The sequence below is a fragment of the Protopterus annectens genome, chromosome 8.part0 (genome assembly GCF_019279795.1).
Source record: "Protopterus annectens isolate FY-2018-M chromosome 8.part0, PAN1.0, whole genome shotgun sequence".
Lineage (NCBI taxonomy): Eukaryota > Metazoa > Chordata > Ceratodontiformes > Protopteridae > Protopterus > Protopterus annectens.
Window position 1 is genome coordinate 1839264900 of NC_056741.1, and position 22014 is coordinate 1839286913.

General features: G+C 41.2%; 1 protein-coding gene across 3 annotated transcripts in view; it reads right to left on the bottom strand.

Moving 5' to 3' along the window:
* Positions 1 to 22014, bottom strand: part of CFAP20 (cilia and flagella associated protein 20) — a 476007-nt gene that overhangs the window by 367616 nt on the left and 86377 nt on the right. For all 3 annotated transcript variants that reach the window (XM_044081330.1, XM_044081331.1, XM_044081329.1), the window contains exon 3: positions 11666 to 11745. In XM_044081330.1, coding sequence (XP_043937265.1) covers positions 11666 to 11745 — 80 coding nt within the window. The remainder of the gene's footprint in view (positions 1 to 11665; positions 11746 to 22014) is intronic.

A 22014-nucleotide genomic window follows, 5' to 3' on the forward strand; every position in this document is an offset into this window, starting at 1 on the left:
CTGTAAAGTCTTGCTGTAGGTAACTGGTGTCTTAGCTCTGGCAAGATTCTAAACGTAGGTAAATAAATAGGTTGGTGTTCCTGTAGTTCTGGTTGGCTAGGTTGGTGGAACCTTGGGTTCAAAGGGTTCACACCTATCCTGGTGAAAGATATGAAAGGCTGATAAGGATAAGGCTGATAGAACCTGATGAATCTTATGGAAATGATGTCTCAGAGGAAGCTGTACTGCCAAGAAAAGAACTTGGATAAGTGTCTGCATTGCTATGCATGGGGTCTGCAAGTTAATTTTTTTGCAGTAAAATTGAGAAGCCTGTCAGCAAGCAGAGTTGGAATTGTTCTGTTTACATTTTGATCCTGATCCCATTGAGAGTTGTTAGGTTGAGAGTTTTCAAATTTGAGATCCCATCATGAAATTGCTGAGGAGAGAATCTTTGTGAGTAGGAGGATCCATGTTGTTGTATCACAGTTCAAAGTGCTGAAGAAGTAGGAGTTATGTGAAAAGCGGCAAGAATTCCTTTGGTTGCACTCCAAATGAAGAATAGGAGTCTACATTGTGTTAGACCTTGTTGTCTCATCCTCTGCCTCCGATTGATTCCTTGTGGCCCTCTGATGGTCTGAGATGTTGGTTTTGTGGAATCATTTTAGTTGGTTTATAATCAGCGTTTTCCAGTTTGGACAGGGTTTGGGTAGTTTTTTTGTATTTTCCTGGCGGTTGCCATAGCTAGTTGCAGCATTGGTTGGGTCGTCTTGCATGCTTTTCTAGCAGACGGTATGTTCAATGTTGGATTGGCCGCCTCAGATCAGCTCAGATAACTCGGTAGATTCCGAGTAGATGCCAGTCTGACATCAATGGGAGATTAATGCGGGCAAAGGAGTCATCTTCAGTAGAACAAAGAAAGGAGAGAGGGGAGAGGAGGGGTGGTTGTGGTGTCAGGGCCTTCAGCAGCTGAAAGTATTGAGGCCTGGCTTCAGAATGGTAACATTCTATTTTCAATTTTTGGTTTTGTTGGTATCTGAGTGCAATTATTCGGGTCTGGCATCTCATTTCTTTCTTATGGTTCTGAAGATGAATCTCTTTTCATGTTTCTATTCCTCCCCGGTAGTGAGGTTTTGTTCTGCTTATAGTGAATCATAGTTCCCTCTATTTTATTGGCATCAAGGGTGAGCCTGCTTCTGTTTGTTGATGTACCATGACTTCCATATTTGTGTGCCATCAGGCCTGGTGGGTAGAATCAGGAATGATTTGAATTTGATGTTTGCATGTCACTGGACCGGCTTCAGTGGGATAGCTGTGTGGATCTGCTGGGTGCAGGAGGAATGCCTTGGGTATGTAGATCACATCTTTCATCCAGCATAGGTCTGAGGGATTTTTGGTGATGAGTGTCTGCTATGGGACCATTGCAGCCTTGCTGGGTTTGCTGGTCTAGGCCGCTCACCACAGGAATTCCTTCGTTGTTGGTATGGAAGCCTTTATGGTTTGGTTTGTGTTCTGGGAGGAGACCATACATTTCTCAGGGCACTGCTGGTCTTTGAATTCCTTTTTTGGCATGGGGGATGGATTGTATGATATTTTCCATGAACCCAGGGCCCAGAGACCATTTCGCAGTGTTGAGTGTGCTTTTTGTGGACCGTGATCTAGGCTGTGGGGATTGAGATTTTTTTCTTCTGTGAGAAAAGCCATGCCTGCAGGACTTTCCAGGCAGTTGTTTGAGTAAAGTCTGCTTGGGATGCTAATTAGTCTTGACTGTTTTTGTGATTGTTCAGAGAAAAGTTTGTGTTGCAGTTGTCCAGTTGAGTTCTCGAGTATTTTTGTGTTGTTGTTGTCCGCTTTTTGTTTAGGCAGTCATCCAGGCTTGGGTAGATTTGAATTGTATCCTGACATAGGCCAAATCCTATGATGCCTTTTGTCTTGTTGTCCATGCAGCTTAGTAGTTCCGCTTGTATGCTGAGAGATTTGGATTTTCAGATCCTGATGTGTTGTGAGATTGTCTTCTGTGGGCTGGAAATGTGCGGGCATTCAGACCCTCGAGAGGGCAATTCACCAGCCAAAGCATCTACATGGGCTGCAAGGCAATGCTGAGGTCAGCATCTGAATTTGGTGAAATACGCAATGCTCTGTGCGAGGACAAGTCACCAGCTAGGACTCCATTGAGTTTCTTTTCTTGGATTGCTCGGGAGTAAAAGTAGTTGCTTGGACTCAGCCAGTAGGGTTCAGTTATTGCCTTTTCCAGAAAGTGCTGTTTGAGAGTCTTGACTCTGCTTGTGGGAAGATTTGGTATTCTCTTTTTTTTGGCAAGAGTTGGAACCTGTATCCATGTCCTTGGCATGTCTTAAATTTATCTTTTGTTTTACAGTCGACTTAAGGCCTTTTTCCTTCAAGGGTACTCTTCTTTTGTCTCCTGTTTTCGAATCCTGTTGACTTTGTCTCTTCTTTTTAGGGAGTGTTTTGCTCCTGGAATGCAATGCCAGTTCTAGCTTTAGGTAACCTTGACGCCCAAGTTGCCACCCAAGTGTTTTCGTGCCTGTAAACTTATTTTGTCTCTGTGCTGCTCCTGTATTGTTGTTGGCCTTGAAGGTTTAGCTGCACCCCCCTGGCCTGGCCTTTAGTAGACAGCCGCAGGGTCTCTGTGCCCCATTACTGTGCCTTCGAAGAAGCAGGACGCCCAGCTGCTTGTGGGCATCAAGCCTCTTTAGGCTCTCTTTCTGTTTCAGCCTGCTCTGTCCCCTGATTGATTGACCTCGTCCTTTCATGCGCTTTTGGGTCTTTTCTGTAAGATGGAGTTAAGAATTTTATAAGCAAAAGCCTGCAGAAACCAGCACACTCTCCCCCGAAGGGTAAGTGTCACGATGTTGAAGGTGACAGCAGGTCCAGCTCCTACCGCCGTGGTCAGGGCCTAAGGAAGGAAGGCAGCAAGAGCATGCAAAGCGACCAGCGTTTTTCAAGTTAGGTATTCCGCTTACCGGCGCTGACATATGGAATTTTACAGGCGGCGTTCCAACGCTAATAGCGGTTTTCGGTCTTGCATGAAAAGGGGGACCAGAAAAATCTCCTGGAACAGCGACCGCTTGTCGTACATGTTCTGGAAAGACTTTGGAAATGCTGCTAAAATAGCTGGTCCAACCAGTGTCCAGCTGGGTCAGGTTCGAGCCAAGAACAGCCTATCTGATTCTGCGCTTTGAAAGTTTCCCCTAATTTGAGGGGCACCGGCCGGCCTTCGGCATATGTTAAGACTGCTGAAGCGAGTCCCAGACACCCCAGGAGCTATGAGTCTTAGTGGCGCGACATCTTTGGAGGGGACAGACCTGTACTTTGAACTGCCTTAGGAGGGCTGCCTGAGGCTGAGGAAAAAGGCGTGTTATGACTGCAGATCATGGGAAAGAAAGATATGTGATATGGTGTAATATTTATGCCAAGTAGAAAAATAAGCTAATTAAGATATTTGAAGAGAAACAGAGGCAAAGGCACCCATATGGAAATTTTCACAATATAAAAAAATAAGATCACAAAGGAGGATTGCAGAACAAAAGATTACTAAAGCCAAAGTTAAATAGAATCTGAAGTTATGGAATACCTGCAAAGTAAAAGGGTTCAGTACTGAAAATCCAACTATGAAACCAAAAAGAATACCAATGTCGATGCTCCAAGCCTCAGCTTGTCACAACAAACCAACCAAAAGGTACTGCTGAGGTGTGGCACTAAATCACTAGTCCAGGAATCGAAAAAAGTTAAACATTCTCAAACAAAGGCAACAGCAAGCAGGACCATAAAAACATGACTAGAATTAAATGTTTAAGTAGTTCACCAGATTTATCAACCTTCCTTAAGACTTCACTCTGGTAACGTCACAGCATTATGGAAAATGAGTCCCCAAAGTACAGAGGAAACAGGCGGGGTGGGAGGCATCTGAAGAAATATGGACATGGTAAGGAAAGAAATTTAATACATTGCAATATTTATGCAAAGGAGAAAGCAAAACTAATTAATACAAAAAAAGGCAGCACCAAAGACATTTGAGGAGAAATATAGGCAAAGCCATCCGGATATGGAAAATTTCACAATACAAAAAAGAAAAACAAGGGAGGAAAGTAGAAAGGAAGATTAGTAATGGAGAAAATAAAGAAACAGAAACTGAAGTAACAGATTACCTGTAAAGTGAAGGATTTAGTGTTACAAATCTAAACCTGGTAAGGTCACGGTATGATGGAACAGGGAGTCTCCAAATTAAAGAGAAACACATAGAACTGAAGCATCTCAGTTGCCAAAAGGAAGATACTCTGAAGTCTTCAGTAGGAAACCAGTACAAAAGTTTAGTTGGAGTTGCAAAGCGAAGGAAGGAGCAGGAAACAATGGCAGCTCTGACGCAGTCAATGTTGTGGAGTGATAGGCCAGTGAGCTCCCATATGAAAATGCAATGGATGATGCAGGATGCATCTGAACAGAACATTTCACAGAAAGGTTTTCTGGAACATTCTATAGAATGCCCACAGGAAACAGAACAAAGAATGTGCCCTAACTTCAGAAGAAAATTACCTATGGAAGGAGTTACTTGATTTAACAGAGATAGTTAGACATATTAAGACCAATGAAATAGATTACAGAAAGTCAATATGACCAAACATGTTAGAGGTCTGATAAAACAAATGACTACAATAAATCAAGACTATTAATGACATTTTTATTATATAATTAAGTAATCAGGCTATATTACTGTGCAGCTAAATTAATATTAAGTCTTACCACAAAAACACAGAACAGTAAGGGAAAGAAGAAATCAAATGCCATCCCGGAAGTAACTATGAAGGAATTAAGACAAGAAGTGTCACTGTTAGAAGTGTACAGAAAAGGGAACAGATCAAACCAAAATACTTAGGAAGATAGACCTGATAAAAGCAATGCACAGCATCAGAAAAGACCAGGATCTATCTTGTAAATAATAAACTAAAGATACCAGCACAGGTAGAAAAATGCGAAAGATACACACATAAATATAAAGGAAAAGTACAAAATAAGCAAATCACGGATGACCCATTAAAGTTTTATACAGAACTGGTAAAAAAGGCAAAAGGAATAGAAATACCAGCAAAAAAGGAAGAAATAGACACATTTTGGAGAATTCTGTGCAGGCCCTCTGGAACAAAAAGGTGATGAATGGATAGAAGTAGTAAAAGAAACAGTAAGAAGTTCAAATGTACAGGACATGAAAGGGGGATGAAGAGCCACAGAAATTGAAACAAAATTAAGAAAAACTCCTAAATGGAAAACCCCAAGCCCAGATACAGTACCCATCCACTGGCTAAAAGTGCAAGAACTACTTACATGTGTATGCTGAACAGACACCAACCTGGTTAACAGGAAAAATTAAACTCAAACTGTAAGCCATCATAAAAATACAGCCCAATAACTTGCACCTTCCAACAAGATATCATCCTGTACATGCTGATGAGTAATGACGACAATGTATAATATTTCCTAAAAATACTACATGATTTAGCAAAAGATAGGACAAGAAGGGTAAAAACTAACACAGCATCATGGCTGCTCAAGAGACCAAACAGCTCATGCTGCAAAAAGATAAGGCATGGAAAGAATGGTGTAATAATAATACACAACGGGCCTACCAAAGTACTAGATATCCCAGAAACTGTACCAACATTATGTCTGACAAAAACTACTACAGTAATTTGCAACAAAAGCACTAAAACCACCCCAAGCTTTTTAGGTCCTCTCTAAATAAAGTAGTACACAATGGTCATACCACTACACAGTGTCCTTCCATTCAAAAGACAGAGTCCATTTTAGCACTAATTTTACCCAGTTCTGTTACTAATCAATGATCAACTCACTCCACCCCCTCCAACTTCTATCGGTTCTAGAAAGCAACATACTGTCTTTTGGTATTCAGCTAGTCCTAAAATTAAACCATAAAAAATTACTAGCCAAATTAAAAGCAACAGCCTCAGCTGCCAAAAACCTTCCCAATGAATTCCTCAAAACAGAAGAAAAAATCCATCATCAAACCCCTTCATAAAGGAGGTACTTCAAAAGAGTTAAACTGTAGACTTATTGTTATCCTATCACCCCTCTCTAAAATCAGAGAAATGTATTCAACCTCAGCTTATGAAACACATAACCAAACACAACCTCCTTTACAACATGCAGCATGACAGGCTCAACCACAGTACTGCTACTGCCCTCTTCAATACAAAAATGAGAGCAACCTTCTTTCTTTCACTTTTCCTTGACCTTTCCAAAGCATATGACAGTATTCCACCAAAAGCCCCTCTCTGAACTTACAACTCTAGGTCTCACTTACCCCTCCCTCTCCTGGTTTCACAGTTATTTATGCAATCTTCAGCAGGCAACTAAATGGCAATAAAATCTTTCAACATTTCAACCAATCTCTGTTAGTGTTCCCCAAGGGTTATATTCATCCCCCTTCTATTTAACATTTTCATAAATAAACTTCATACCACTACATCACTTGCCAGTCTCATACAATACACCAACAGTTCAACCCTCATCTGCTCTGCCCCATCCATAACAAAATTACAGGAAATCACTCAAAAATCTTTCATCAACACTGAAATATTGCCAAACAATTCTAACTTGATGCTTAACGCCAAAAAACAAGCTTATGTTATTTACTCCAAAACACTACCTTAACCAGAAACACACATTTCATACTACCTCAAATAACACAAAAATAGAAGCCATAAGCCAAACTAAAGTACTTGGACTCATAATAGAGGGCAACCACAAATTTGTTCAGAACATACTTCATTCCATAAAGAAAACTCACCAAAACTCTGTTCCACCCAACTCACCAAAACTCTGCCACATATATGGCTAAACACGGACAGATCAAGCAAAGATTACCTTAGCAGCAACACATCTCCTCTATTACAGGCTTCCCCTATAATTACAAATATCAACATTACATATAAATCAAAATTAGCCTCCTGCTACCACAAAATAGCTACATTTGTAACCAACCAGCATTATAAAACATACCACTGCCTTGCATTAAAACAGATAAAATGGCTTGAATTCCCAAACCAGCTGACAAACTTCAACTAACTACTCATTGCCCACAACCAGACCTCCTAACCGTACCAAATTTCTCATTTTTTACCAGTTCTGCGGTCCAAATAATGGGGTGCCACGATTCCAAAGTGGCACCCCTTAATTTGAAATTTCCCGGCTTTTTTATTTTCAATTTTTTTTTCGTTTTTGAGTTGACGTCATCACATGCGCGATGACGTCAGCTCCGTGAAACAGACTTGCAGCCTATCGGAACCAAGCTCAAGTGCTCAACAGCATAATGTTCATGTGCATTTCCGGCTGCTCCAGCCAAGCAGGACTAGAACAATTACCAAACAAGCCATGAGACACAGAACAAGCTTGGAGGTATTTATTACCAGGAATGGAGCAATTAGCTGGTGGTGGTGGTGGAAGAAGCTGTGAGGCATGGAACAAGCTTGGAGGGAGGTATTTTTTAAGCTGTTAAGTTTGCTAGGTTATATTCTGGAGTTATCTGTTCAGTTTATACGAGGAGGTCATAAGGTACCCTGGCTTTCGCCACCCAAGAAAATTAATTTTCCTGTGCCCCTTGTCAAGCAGAACCACAGAAGTGATCCCAGGGGTGAATTTCCTATTACCCATCCAATCATCAAGATTTTTCTTGAAGAGTGCTAATGAGGAGCTTTGTTTGACATAGATAGGTATTCTGTTCCAGAGTATGGGAAGTCTCTGGGACAGGAATCTATCCCTCCAGCATGTTCTGTTTATTGTGGTGACAAGGTTTAGGTCCCTAGAGTGTGTAGCTCAGAGGGATTGGGATTTCTTTAACTGGAGCATGCCCAACAGCTCTGGGTTTGACATAGCTTTGTATGTTAGGCAGAGATCACCTCTGAGTAGGCGATATGCGACGGAGTAAAGCTGGAGTTTTTTGAGACTGTCTGCATAAGGCATCTGTTTGAGGCCAGTAATCCTCTTTGTAAGGTATTTTTGCGGCCTTTCCAGCTTGTGAGATACATACCAAAAGGGGCGTTGTACTCTATAATGGGTCTAATGAGTGATGAGTAGAGGGGAACAATGACCTCTTTTTTCTGGATGAGAAACCTTTTGCGATGTGGTGTGCCACGTAGAAGGATTTCCTGACTACTGTGGAGATGCGATTATCAAAAGGAGAGACCTACTGTCCACCTGGGTCCCAAGGTCTCTTATCGCACATTCAATGTTAAGTAGACTGCTGCCTATGTGGTAGTTCATGGGTACAGAGTTTTTACCAAAGGGGATGACAATGCACTTTTTGGCACTGAGCTTGAGGCCATGGCTCTGACACCAGGCATCTGTCTCACTGTGGCCCTTCTGTAAGATGTCCACATCATTTGGGGACTCTACTATGGCTCCTAGTTTGCAGCCATCTGCAAACTTTAGCCAGAGGCCTTCTGTGTTAGTGTACTTCAGAGAAGTAGATACCAAACAGGAGAGGTCCCAGGACTGAACTCTGTGGTACTCCATTTGTCACTGATCTGAAGTCAGATTTGAAGTCTGCAATTTTTACAGTGTGGGTTCTGTCAGTGAGCCAGTTGGCAACCTATCTTGTGATGTAGGGATTTATACCAAGTTTAGTGAGTTTAGCTATAATTCCAGAATGGGAGATGGCGTCGAAAGCCTTGGCGAGGTCAAGATAGGCTGTGTGAGCCACATTACCCTCGTCTACGGCTTTGGCGACTACCTCAAAGAAGTCGATCAGGTTCAGGAGGCATGACCCGCCTTTCACAAACCCGAACTGGGTGGGGTCCAGAGTGTGGATGTTACCAATGTCTTTGTTTAGGAGTTCCATGTATTTAGACACCCTGCTAATAAATGTTCTTCCATATGAATTACATGAGGTTCCATATGAATTACATGAGGAGTCAATTTGGGGCACATTGCAGGTGCTGCAAAGAGCACTTTTGGCCAACATCAAATAAATCATTTCATTAACTTTAATCTTAACCATATTTTGACTTAGGAAAGGGGTCCATTCCAGTAATGGTACTAGACTAGAAAACCAAAAGAATTGGAGACATTAAACACAGAGCATTTTAGACTATTTTTAAACTAATATGAAGAAAAGTTATGGGGACAGTTCTTTGGATGAAACTCAACCTGATGATCTTTACCACAGGTACAATTTGCTGACTACAGATGCACTGTTCATTTCAGTAATTATGCCACCTATTGTTGATGTGAGAAGTCTCTTCCTCTTTATGGCCTAATTAGCTATTGCCAGTCAGAAATACCTTCAACTCATTTGGACTTCTGAGTTTAAATGGCAACAAAAATGAGGAGACCAAACTGTTGGGTCTGGATAATTAATTACAGTTTGTAATAAAATCTTAAAATTCATTGTCCACATTCCATTTCTGATTAAAAGGAATCCATCTTGCCTGGTTTTGCTACAAGTGTAATTAAAGAAAGTCTATATGGAGTCTAACCCAGTATATTTTTATTTGCCTAAATAATGAAAATAAGTCATTGTGATTTCAGCAATGGCGTTACCATGTTTTTTATCTTTAGCCTACATTACACTGTTTTATTTCCATCAGATTGCTCTATATAGCATATAAGCTAACTTAGAGAATAGTTTTCTAACAGTGTAAGGAACATTGATTCAGCTTTAATGGACTGTCCAAACAATCTTTTAATGAAAGCAGTTAATTTTAAAATATATGCAACAGCGGCCTTAAACTGGCAGCACTTTCCTGAAAATATCAATTGACCATAGTTAATTTATTCTCCTTAAAATAATTCACATTTCTACTTTTCAACACCAACTATTGTGCCTTGTCTAGCATAAGGATTAAGCTCATTCACTACATCTATACACACAAAAATCAGTCTGGTCTATTTTTTACCACTGATATCTGCTTCATTTTTTATAAGGTCCTCAAACTAACTATCTTTCTCTCTCTTATACAAGACTGTCAAGAGCAGCCATTTTAGGACTTTTATACTAAACTGTCTTTCTTACATTCATCTTCCTCATTCAAGTTACTGTTAATTCTGCAGTTGCAAACCCTAGCAAAATGGCTTTGCTTTACAATTTGCAAATTTTACATCTATAAGGCATGTTTTACTCTATGGATAACATTCCCCAGTGTCGACAAACTACCAAATACAAATCAGTCTACACTGCTTATTTTTGTTACTATTCCTTCAAAATATAGCCCTTAACTTGCAACTATATTACTACTCTGTATCCCAGGAACAGCCCTTGTTTCACAGCACATTTTCTTGCCTCTCAGAGATTTGCTTAGTCTATTGCGCTCTTCAGTACTGTGTATTTCAATTAATGCTTTTTATCTCATTTCTCTAGTGTTATCTACCAGTTATTTAGTCTTTTCATGTGCAGCTTTAAGCTGTTTTCAGCTGTTAACCTTTAAAGCTCACAAGCTGATGTGAAGTGATGACACACACACCACCTAACCCCAAAGGAAAACTCCTCATTAATCAGACGTACCATTGTTCAGTGTAAGTAAACTTCATTCACCAAATAACTTTGCAGTTTATTCTTACATCTGGAAGTAATAACAGTATAACTAACATTACTTTAAGTATGTCTGCGGACTGTCAACTGTATATCACATTGTTAATTACAGAAGTAATTTTTTTTGCGTTTGCCAATTCCAATCTTTAGAAAGCACATCTCAGTAGTGCTGCATTCAGAAGGTCACATTCCAAACTAACAGATAGAGAAGAGAACCAGTTATTCAAATATAGAAGGATTATGAAAGGTTGTTGTGCATCATTGGGTTCACTAGATTTCATGAACCTCATGAATTCCTGGACTATTTTCAAGAAGGTTCAGGCACAGCAGTCACCAGACCAGGGCACTGTGAATGTGTCTACAGAGCAACCTCAGACCCAACAGAATGATGTGGTGAAAGAAGTGAAAGAAAGGCCTGAAGCTGTGGATGCCTCCCAAGGGGTTGTACCAGTGGGTTCAGGCATAGCAGTTGCTGGACCAGGGGCACCTCTCCTGAATCACTGATCAACTTAGTGGCATGGGCCAAGGCATTAGCAATATTAAGATTCTTTTTCTTTCTATTTTTTTTATGAATGATACTAGCAGATGCAGTTTGTGAAGACACAGGAGGAACCAAAACTGAGAACTTCATATAAGCTGCTAAGACTTCAGATCTGCATTTAAGAGTGTACACTCAAAATTTAGCACTATCAGGACAACTAGAGATGTCCTGCTGAGGCCCCAAACAGAACAGGCACAAAGAATAAAAAGCTTTATGCGGGACTTTACTTCAAGCAACTATTAATCTTTTTAAACATTAAATTAGAAGAGGAAAATCCCCAACAGGGTACTTAATTGACTAGTACACTGTACAAACTCTGGAAAGATCAAGCCAACTTTATGGACTGCGAGCATACTGTAGAGATGATAAAGCACATCAGAGTGCACAACTAGAAACAACTGAAGATGGAGCCGATGGATGCCCTTCTTATACCCTGATGTACAGATATCCTCAGATGTCCATCGGCTAAGGATGATGCAAAGGCTCTGGAAATCAGAATGGTTGCGGGTTTCACCTACAATTCAGTACTGCAACATTAACTACAAAGAACATCTACACCATAGTACGAAGTAAAGCATTAAACTCACCTGACATTTGTTCCTTCAATTTCCAAGACTAGTGATTGGATATCATTATCTGTGATTCTTTTAATGTGACCATTTCTGACCTGCAGGTTAGCAAGAAACAAACAAACCTCCTTAAGTATGGCTATGAGGGGGAATAACCTACATGCTTTAATTAAAACTAAACAGTCTTTCTTGCTTAGTAAAAAACAGACAAGGTTTACATAACTCTGCTTAAGCAAACATATAATGCCATTTTTCTAAGACTCTTCTGCCCATTTCTTCTTTACTTCATTGCTAATAACTACAACACACTTCCTTCCAGGAGTCTGAAAAACAAAAATGGCTAGAAAATAAATCATGGAGCAAGAGTTCCTAAACAGAGAGACCCCTTAACAAATCCATGCAAGTAAGAAGGCCACTCTCCCAACATAAAAAATATGACTTAATATAATCTATGACAAGGAAAGCAACAGAAACTTCTCTGCTAAGCACACAGATTCTAAAAAAAAAATCAATAAATCAACACTGCCCCCCATTTTTATCAACTTTCTTTGAACAAAAATGAATGGTGTAATATTAAGTATGCTTTTATTTAAACCACAAGATCCATAAAGTAGTGGCAAGGCTCATGAGGCTACTGTAAATTACTCTTGGATGCACTGCAGGATGTGTGTATTCGGGCTGATAAATCGGAAGATTTACACTAATGACTGCTGCTCCCTCCATACAAAAACAAGTTATTAGCAGCAATCAATGTACTGCATATTAAGACAGCCAGTAACTCAAAATATACCCAAGAATGCAACTCTTTAATATCTCAAACCAAGGCATGAAGGCTAGTGAAATGTGTGCACCATCCAAAACTGGTTTACTTTTTCTTCAGAGAATTAAACATGTAAAATCTTTTAGTTTGATGTGTCATCTAAATAAAATACTCCTAAATTTTATGTCCTTATATATAATGTTGAGCTCAGTGATTTCTACAACACTTTGGACTATGTTCCCTCACTGCAGACAGAATAGGAAATGGTAAGAATAAGCAACATTTGGCAGCATAGGATAGTGGTTTGTAAGATGACGTTGGTGATCAAGAAAAGGAGGAGTGTGAGGGCAGCACCAAGGATCAAATGGTAGAAATTGAAAAACAGTTATTGTGAGGTGGAGTTCAGAGAAGAGTTAAGACAGGCACTGGGTGGCTGTGAAGAGTTACCAAATAGCTGGGTAACTACAGCAGAGCTAGTAAGAGAAGGCTATAAAGGTGCTTGGTATGACATCATGACAGAGGAAGGACGACACAGACATGGTGGTGGTGGAATGAGGAAGTACAGGAGAGTATACAGAGAAAGAGGTTGGCAAAGAAGAAGTGGGATTGTCAGAGAGATGAAGAAAGTAGACATGAGTATAAGGAGATGAGGTGAATGCAAAGAGAGGTGGCGAAGGCTAAAGATAAGGCAAATGAAGAGTTGTATGAAAGGTTGGACACTAAGAAGGGAAAAAAGGACCTGTACCGATTGGCTAGACAGAGGGACCGAGCTAGGAAAGATGTACAGCAGGTAAAGGTGATAAAGGACAATGAGGGAAACATACTTACAAGCGAGGAGAGTGTGTTAAGCAGATGGAAAGAGTACTTTGAGGGGTTAGAGAATGAGAGGGAGAGAAGGTTGGATGTAGGGATAGTGAATCATGAAGTGCAATGGATTAGCAAGGAGGAAGCAAGGATAGCTATGAAAAGGATGAAGAATGGAAAGGCTGTTGGTCCAGATGACATACCTGTGGAAGCATGGAGGTGTTTAGGTGAAATGGCAGTGGAGTTTTTATCCAGATTGTTTAATGAAATTTTGGAAAGTGAGAGGATGCCTGAGGAATGGAGAAAAAGTGTTTTGGTACAGATTTTTAAGAATAAGGGTGATGTGCAGAGCTGTAGTAACTACAGAGGGATTAAACTGATCAGTCACAGCATGAAGTTATGGGAAAGAGTAGTGGAAGCTAGGATAAGAATGGACGTGATGCTTAGTGATCAGCAGTATGGTTTCATGCCAGGAAAGAGCACTACAGATGCAATGTTTGCTCTAAGAGTGTTGATGGAGAAGTACAGAGTTGCATTGTGTTTTTGTAGACTTAGAGAAAGCATATGATAGGGTGCCTAGAGAGGAGTTGTGGTATTGTATAAGGAAGTCGGGAGTGTCAGAGAAGTATGTAAGAGTGGTACAGGATATGTACGAGGGTAGTGTGACAAGCGGTGATGTCTGCGGTGGGAGTGAAGGATGTGTTTAAGTTGGAGGTGGGATTACATCAAGGATCAGCTCTGAGCCTTTTCTTATTTGCAACAGTGATGGACAAGTTGCTAGACGAGAACAGACAGGAGTCCCCGTGTACTATGATGTTTGCAGATGACATTGTGATCTGTAGTGACAGTAGGGCACAGGTGGAGACTCTGGAGAGATGGAGATATGCTCTAGAGAGAAGAGGAATGAAGGTCAGCAGGACTAGGACAGAATATATGTGCGTGAATGAGAGGGAGGATAGAGGAATGGTGAGGATGCAAGGAGTAGAGATGGTGAACGTGGATGAGTTTAAATACTTGGGGATCAATAGTTCAGAGTAATGGTGAGTGTGGAAGAGAGGTGAAGAGAAGAATACAGGTAGGATGGAGCGGGTGGAGAAGAGTGTCAGGAGTGATTTGTGACAGACTAGTACCAGTAAGAGTGAAAGGGAAGGTCTACAAGAGGGTAGTGAGACCAGCTATGTTATATGGGTTGGAGACAGTGGCATTGACAAAAAGGCAGGAGTTAGAGCTGGATGTGGCAGAGTTAAACATGTTAAGATTTGCACTGGGTGTGACGAGGGTGGACAGGATTAGGAATAAGTATATTAGAGGGTCAGCCCAGGTTGGAAGGTTTGGAGACAAAAGCCAGAGAGGCAAGATTACATTGGTTTGGATATGTGCTGAGGAGGGATGCGGAGTATATTGGGAAAAAGATGCTAAAGATGAAGCTACCAGGTAACAGTAAAAGAGGAAGGCCTAAGATAAGGTTTATGGATGTGGTGAGAGAGGACATGCACGTGGTTGGTGTGACAGAGCAAGATGCAGAGAACAGGAAGAAATGGAAATGGATGATCCGCTGTGGCGACCGCTAATGGAAACAACCGAAAGAAGATGATAAAGCAATGATTTTTAGTAGGTTTTCTTTTCTCATCATTGTTTCATCAAGTCAGTCATTAAATTAAATAAATTTGATGAACATTGCTTGTTAAATGTTTTCCATTTTTTTCTTTTGATATCTTAATTGATTTTTTAATATTTTAAGAGGTTTTTTAATGGGGCTCTCACAGCAACTCCTTGGCAAGTCTGATGCATGGGTATGGTTCCATTCTCCCCTTTTGAAGAACCCAGCAGGACCAACAAAGTGTGCAAAACCCATTATAATGTTTGTAACTACATAACATACTATGTAACACTAAAACAAATTAAAAAATTGTCTTTGAAATGTCACAGATAAGCTCAAGATCAGAACAAATCAGGACATTGTTACAGTCTCCATCTATCTCTCAGTAAATAGATGTAAAATCAATCACACCATGCAGAAAACCAGTACATACAAACTACATATAATTAACCTCTCATTGTACAATGGCATCTCCTTCATTTTTCCACTACCTTAACATCTTGCATGGATAAAGTATAGCAAAGAAAGTAGAAATTAAAGTTTTCATAAAGAATACAACAAACCCTTAGCCCTTCCTGAATACCTAACAGTTTAAATTCAAAAGTCATCTGCACATCAAAGTAACTGGCTGCATGGATTACACGCATGAAGAATGAAAATTAAACAACTGCACCAAAAATAAAATGATTCAAGTGTAGACAATGTTAAAATACAGACACCTTGTCTTCTTTGGTAATTTGCAGACTGTAAAACAAGTTACAGAACACCTACTTTTTTTTTCTCCACTCCTCACTCAAACTCCCCAAAACAACTATGTGCTACTCCTCCCCATTTCCTGTCATTTCTCCATTACTTAAACACAGTCTTAAGCTTTTTTTTTCCCCCATGCTGTGAAACCTCAGAGGTAGCAAAGGTGTGGGAACTGTACAATCCTGGGGGGATACTACAGAAATTACCGGCTACAAAATATATATCTAAACTTATGCAGCCAAAGTCAATAAACTCAATTAAACAGTGTAACTTTTTTCAGTTATTTCTGCGATTCAGAGTTCAGCCTACATGTTCAATCAGAAATCTTGTAACCATTAAAAAAATGTACAGATCTGTATGGAAATGCAACAACTTCTCAGTATCCTATGCAGTACTACGCTGTTATCATGGTCACATGAGCTTTTGTTAACTATGTCATTATCAGTGCAAACATGTATGTTACAGCTTATTTAATGATATAAAAAGCATCAGGTCAAAGGAATTTCACTGGCTTACTCTTCTGAAAATTTTAACTACCACAACATTCGTAATGAAGTAATGACAATGACCAAATTCACTTTAACCCTAGTACATCAGGTGTCAAACTGGCTCAATACAAGAGGTATTGGACAGACTAGTATAGTTGAGCAAGTGACCTTCCCATAATAGTCCATATGGGAGTAAATGACCAGAGACGTACCTCCCTAGACTACATGAAGAGAGACATCAGAGTTCTTGGAATACGTTTCTCAGGCTGGTATGAGGCAAGCATTGAGCAGCATTTTAACTTCTCCAAAGATGATGCCACAACACGAACAAAAGATGATGGACTTTAATAATTGCCTTAGTTTCTGGTGTCATTCTAAGGGGGTGCAATATTTGTCAGCATAGAAGGAGATGGTCAACAGACCACGCTGCTTTGCCAGGGATGGTCTGCATCTCTCTTCTCTAAGCCTTTGAATATGGTCTTCCCCCACAGTGCCTTTTTAAGCAATGCCCATATGAAAGTACTTTCAACATAGGAAATCAATTCCAAGAAAATCTAAATGATATTACTGTTCAGTGCTAGGAGTCTAAATAAAAACTCCACTCCCTAGAAGCCCTCTTTACCCTAGAGAATGCAGATGTCTGTGCGGTCACGGACCCGTGGTTTAAAGCCGTGGAGAGCACACCAACAATGCAAGGTTATAATGCCTTCCACACATTTAGACCAGCCACTTCACAGGCAGGGACTAAAAGGTGGAGGGGGTTCCATTTACATCAAAATGGAATATACTTCAAGGCTGGTCAAACAGGACAATGCCCCACAAGTTTACATCACCATAGGTAAAATCCAATACCACTCCCTTGCAAGCTACAGGTCCCCCTATATGACCACGGAAACCCATACCGTGCACTTAAACCTATTAGAAACACTAACCATCCAACCAGATACCATTCTCATGGGTGACTAATTACCCCACTATTAACTGTGAATCCTACAAGACACCAAACATACATGCACAGAGATGCCTGGATTTTGTAAATACAAACTTCCTAGAACAGACAGTCAATGCACCAACCAGGGTGCAACCATACAGGATCTGGTCCTCACTAATATGGGAGACTGCTGTACACCCCCTATTTTAATGCCTTCCCTGGCAAGGTCAGATCACAAAATGGTCTCCTTTGAAGTAAAAATAAAACCTGGACCCCTGGCTAAACCAGTAAACTATTCTAAGGCTAAGTCCTTCCCTCAGGAAATATCATATATAACTCCCCCTGTATCACTAGGGAACAGGTCCTTAATGCTCTCTCTAAGACCAAGAACACTGCATCAATGGGCCCGGACAACATCCCGAGATGCCTTCTAAATAGCATGAAACATGACCTATCAGGGCCTCTGGAATTACTATTAAACTACAGCCTCCAAACAGGCTTCATGCCTCATGAATGGAGAAAGGTGGGGGTCATCCCTCTGAACAAAGGTGGGCCATCTCCAGACCCTAGAAACTAAAGACCCAAAAGTCTCACTAGTCTCATATGTAAAGCCATGGAAAGTATCATGGAGATTATCAACAGAGATATGGTAAACTTCCAGACACTGGACCAAACCCAGTTTGCTTTAGTCAAGGGCAGATCATACCTACTCAACCTGGTGGACTTCTTTGAGAAGGTCACCAAAGTAATGGATGAGGGCAAAACCATTCATACTGCCTAGCTTGACCTGGCCAAGGCATTTGACACAATACTCCATTCAGGCATTGTTCACAAACTCAAGAGGTTAGGTGCAAACCGTATGTCTCCTGGTGGATAGCCAACTGGTTCACAGACAGGACCCCAGGAAGTTAGAATTGGGAAGTCCACCTCTACAAAGAGGCCAGTCATAAGTGGAGTGCCTCAGGGATCAGTCTTTGGAACACTCCTTTTTGGCATTTACTTCTCAGAAGTCAAAGCCAATGTCAGTGGTCTCTGGATATCTCAATTTGCAGATGACTGCAAATTAGGAGTGGTCACTGAATCTCACACTAACACAAATGTTCTCCAGGAAGGGCCAACACAGACAAACAACTGGTGTCAGACCCAGGGACTAAAACTAAATTCCAAGAAATGCATAATAGTGTCCTTTGGGAAGTCATCCATCCCTGCTAACCATCATATTGACAACACAAATGAGTTGACATGGTAGTCAGGGACTTGGAACATACATAATAATCTAGCCTTTGATCATCACATCTCTACAGTGGTGAGGAAATCATTCTATGTTGCGCAACTTATAAACAAAGGTATGGCATCCAAGTCCAAGGAAGTCATTGTTCCACTGTATTCATCATACTTATCATAGAGTACAATGCCCCCCTTTGGTATGTACCTATCCAAGCATATTCAACAATTGGAACGTCCACTGAGGTTCCTCACTAAAAGAATACAGGGCGCAAGTAATATAGCCTATGCAGACCACCTCAAGGCCCTATCCCTGTATTCTGTCTTAGGTTCATACGTTGATACTAGGCTATCTGCCCTAGTGCATTTATAAGCCTAGCCAGAGTGTGTTTGGCTTGCGCCACCCTTTTAGATAAATTGACTGTGCCTCTGTATAGTAGGTCACAGAAGATAGCCCTTTTAAGGTAAGTTTGCTGTGCCTCTGTCTAGCAGGAACAACGAAGAGCCTCCTTCTGTCTTCTACAGGCTTTTGAGGGAAGATCTATGCCTGGCATATAGGGCATTGTCAGACCCCACTCTGATGGACCTCCTGCATATCCACAAAACAGACCATACCAGAATTACTCATTCTAAAGACTTAAACCTTGCCTGTGATATAAATAGGACATGCTGTAGAGATAGATGGGGGTAGTCTCTGGGATACATACCTATGGAACAGGCTCCCCCATCCATGTGAAGCAGAGTTCCTCCCTAACCCAGTTCAAATGCAACTTGGACAATTGGATGGGAAACCGGAAATTCATCCCTGGTTTAGCACCTATGTATCTAATCCAAACAGGTAACTGTAAATGGTTCATCTCTCAGGCCCATGCTTACACTTATCAAGGGTATAAGAACTTGCCAGAGATATGGGATGCATGCTAGGCTTAAGAAGGCCATTGTGGTCATTAGACTAGCAAACACCTACAAACCTATAACAGCAGTTGTTCCAGTAGATCACTGCTGCTGTAGCCTAAAGCTGGGTCTTACTCCCTGCAACCAGACAGCTTAAATCTTTGGGCTCCTTCCACATACAACTGTCAAACTCATGTATAGCTCCTACAAAAGGACATTCAGAACATGTAAAGCCTCACAGCATTTCTTTTGTCCATGAGGGAGACAAGAGCCATCAGAAATTATGCTAGGAAACAAAGGAGTAACTATATACAAAATCAGAAGTGGTAAAATTTACACCCTGGCAACAGCAAGAAAAGTATATAAAAAGGGAGATGGAGGGACAGTCAGCTATTGCAATAGTGGTCATTATAGCTAGGTACCAACAGCATGTTTACAAAACCACTTGGCTGCTCTTTTTTACCAGTTGATTCACAGCAAACAGGTATTTTTTCAGGGTGACAAAAGTACAGTTGTGTACACTTACCATAAATGTAGATGTTCAAGTGTATTCACTGTTGCAGTCATTACATTTGGGTTATCTGCTTGCAGGTAGCCCTCAGTTGGCCTGACCAACAAAGTCTTGGGTCCTGCGTCGGTTGCTGTCCCTTCTTCCATGACGTCAGGTCGCCAGGGGTATAAAACATGCAGCCGATGCCATTACATCAGTTTTTCTTGCCCAGATGTCAGGTGCCCCCCAATGGGAAACAATTAAATATAAAAGTACAAATATATACCTCCAACAAAAAAGCAAATACACCAAAAAGGCTTTTAAGCATAGTAAAGAAAAGTAGAGGTATAGCCAAAAGAAGTTCGGGGGTTGGAGGGAGGGTAACCAGGACTGCAACAGTGAATACACTTGAACATCTACATTTAAGGTAAGTGTACACAACTGTACTATGTTCTTAGTGTTTCACTGTTGCAGTCATTACATTTGGGTAGATTCCCAAAGCTATGGTTGGAAGGAGTAATTTAGACAGCATTAGGGCCAGCTATAAGGCCCTGCAAGACTGCAGTGGCAAAGCCAGCTCTGGATTTAGAGAAAATTGGCAAATGATAATGCTTGGTTAAAGTATGTACAGAACTCCAGGTAGCAGCTTCTAGGATGTCCCTGGTAGAGATGCCTCTGAGAAAGGCTGCAGAGGTAGATGCAACCCTGGTGGAGTGAGGTCTGATCCCCTGGCGGATAGGTTTTCCATGGTGCTTATAGCAGAAATGAATGCAATGGCTTATCCATTTAGAAATAGTTTGCTTTGAAATAGCCTACCCCTCTGCCCTTGCAGCAAATGCCACTAGCAGTTGTTCAGATTTCCTTTGAGGTTTAGTCCTGTCCAAGTAGAATCTAAGATGTCTGTGCACATCTAAGGAATGCAGTATCCGTTCCCCTTTATTCTGTGGATTGGGAAAGAAGGTTGGCAAGTGAATGGACTAAGAGCCACAATGGATACCACCTTGGGCATGAAGGATGGATTGGTTCTGAGGGACACCCTGTCCACATGAAAGATGATGAAAGGCTCCACTGCCATAATGGCCTGTAATTCAAATGCCCTTCTAGCTGAAGTGATTGCTAAAAGGAAAGCTGTTTTCCAAGAAAGAAATTTTAAGTCTGCAGTAGCAGCTGGCTCGAAAGTAGCTAGAGTGAGTTTCTCCAAGACAAAGTTAAGGTCCCAGGCTGGGGTTGGAGCTCTCCTGGGTGGTCTCAAATTTTTGGCCCCTCTGAGGAACTGCTTGAGCAGTGGATGAGAGAAGATGGGAGGTTCTGTGTTATAATGAGCTGAAATGGCTGAGGCGTGGATTTTAATGGAGGAAAAAGACAGGCCCTTGTGAAGCATCTCGGTTAAGTATTGTAAAATCTGAGGTAAATTGGGCGCTACTGTGCTCCATCCCTTGAGACTGGTTCCAGACACAGAATCTTTCATTTTGCAGCATAAGATTTTCTAGTACTTGGCCTCCTTGCCTCTTAAATGATATCCATCACAGGTTTTCTGAGGGATGGTAAAGGAGAGATTAAGTAATTAGCCAGGCTGCAAGATTCAGTGTTAGAAGCTGAGGGTGCAGAATCTGGTTCTCCTGCTGAGACAGCAGGGAAGGAGTCTGAGGCAGGTGCCATGGAGAAAGCCATGACTGCGCAGGAGGGGGTACCAGTGTTGGCGCGGCCAGTCTGGAGCAATCAAAATCGTCCTTGGTTTGTCCTGTGATTTTTAGCAGTACTTTGGAGAGCATAGGCAGATGGGGGTGGGGAGCACAGACTGATAGGTTTTTTTTCCAAAATACAAAACACAGACACTCCTCTCCTTCCTCCAAAATGACTACAACTCTCACCCAATAAACCGATTGTGATTAACAAAACAGGCAACAAAGCTACTTTCCAGGCTTGTTTGTGGGAAGTCCTTGTGCAAAATTTGTCCAATTGGTAGTTCTGGGGAGAGGCAAACAGGTCTATAATCTGGGCTCCTCCATTTGCTTGTCAACATGTTGAAAATTCTATGTTCCAGTTTCCACTCGCGTGGGTCCATGAGGTTTCTGCTTAGTCCGTCTGCCAGTGTATTTAATTTTCCTGGCAGGAATTGAGCTTGTAGGTGCACTTGGTAGCTCAAGGCTGTGTTCCACAATGCCATAGCTAGTTTGCAGAGGGGGGTAAGAATGTGTACCCCCCTGCTTGTTTATGTACCACATAACAGTGGTGTTGTCTGTCTTTACCATTAGATGTCCTGGACGAATGTGGTCCTTGAAGGCTGTCAGAGCATAATGTACAGCTAACATTTTTTGATTGATATGCAGGTGCATTTGACTTGGGTTCCATTTGCCCTGAATGAACTTCCCTGCCAGATGAGCCCCCCATGCATAGTCTGATGCATCTGTTAGGGTTTGGGTGGC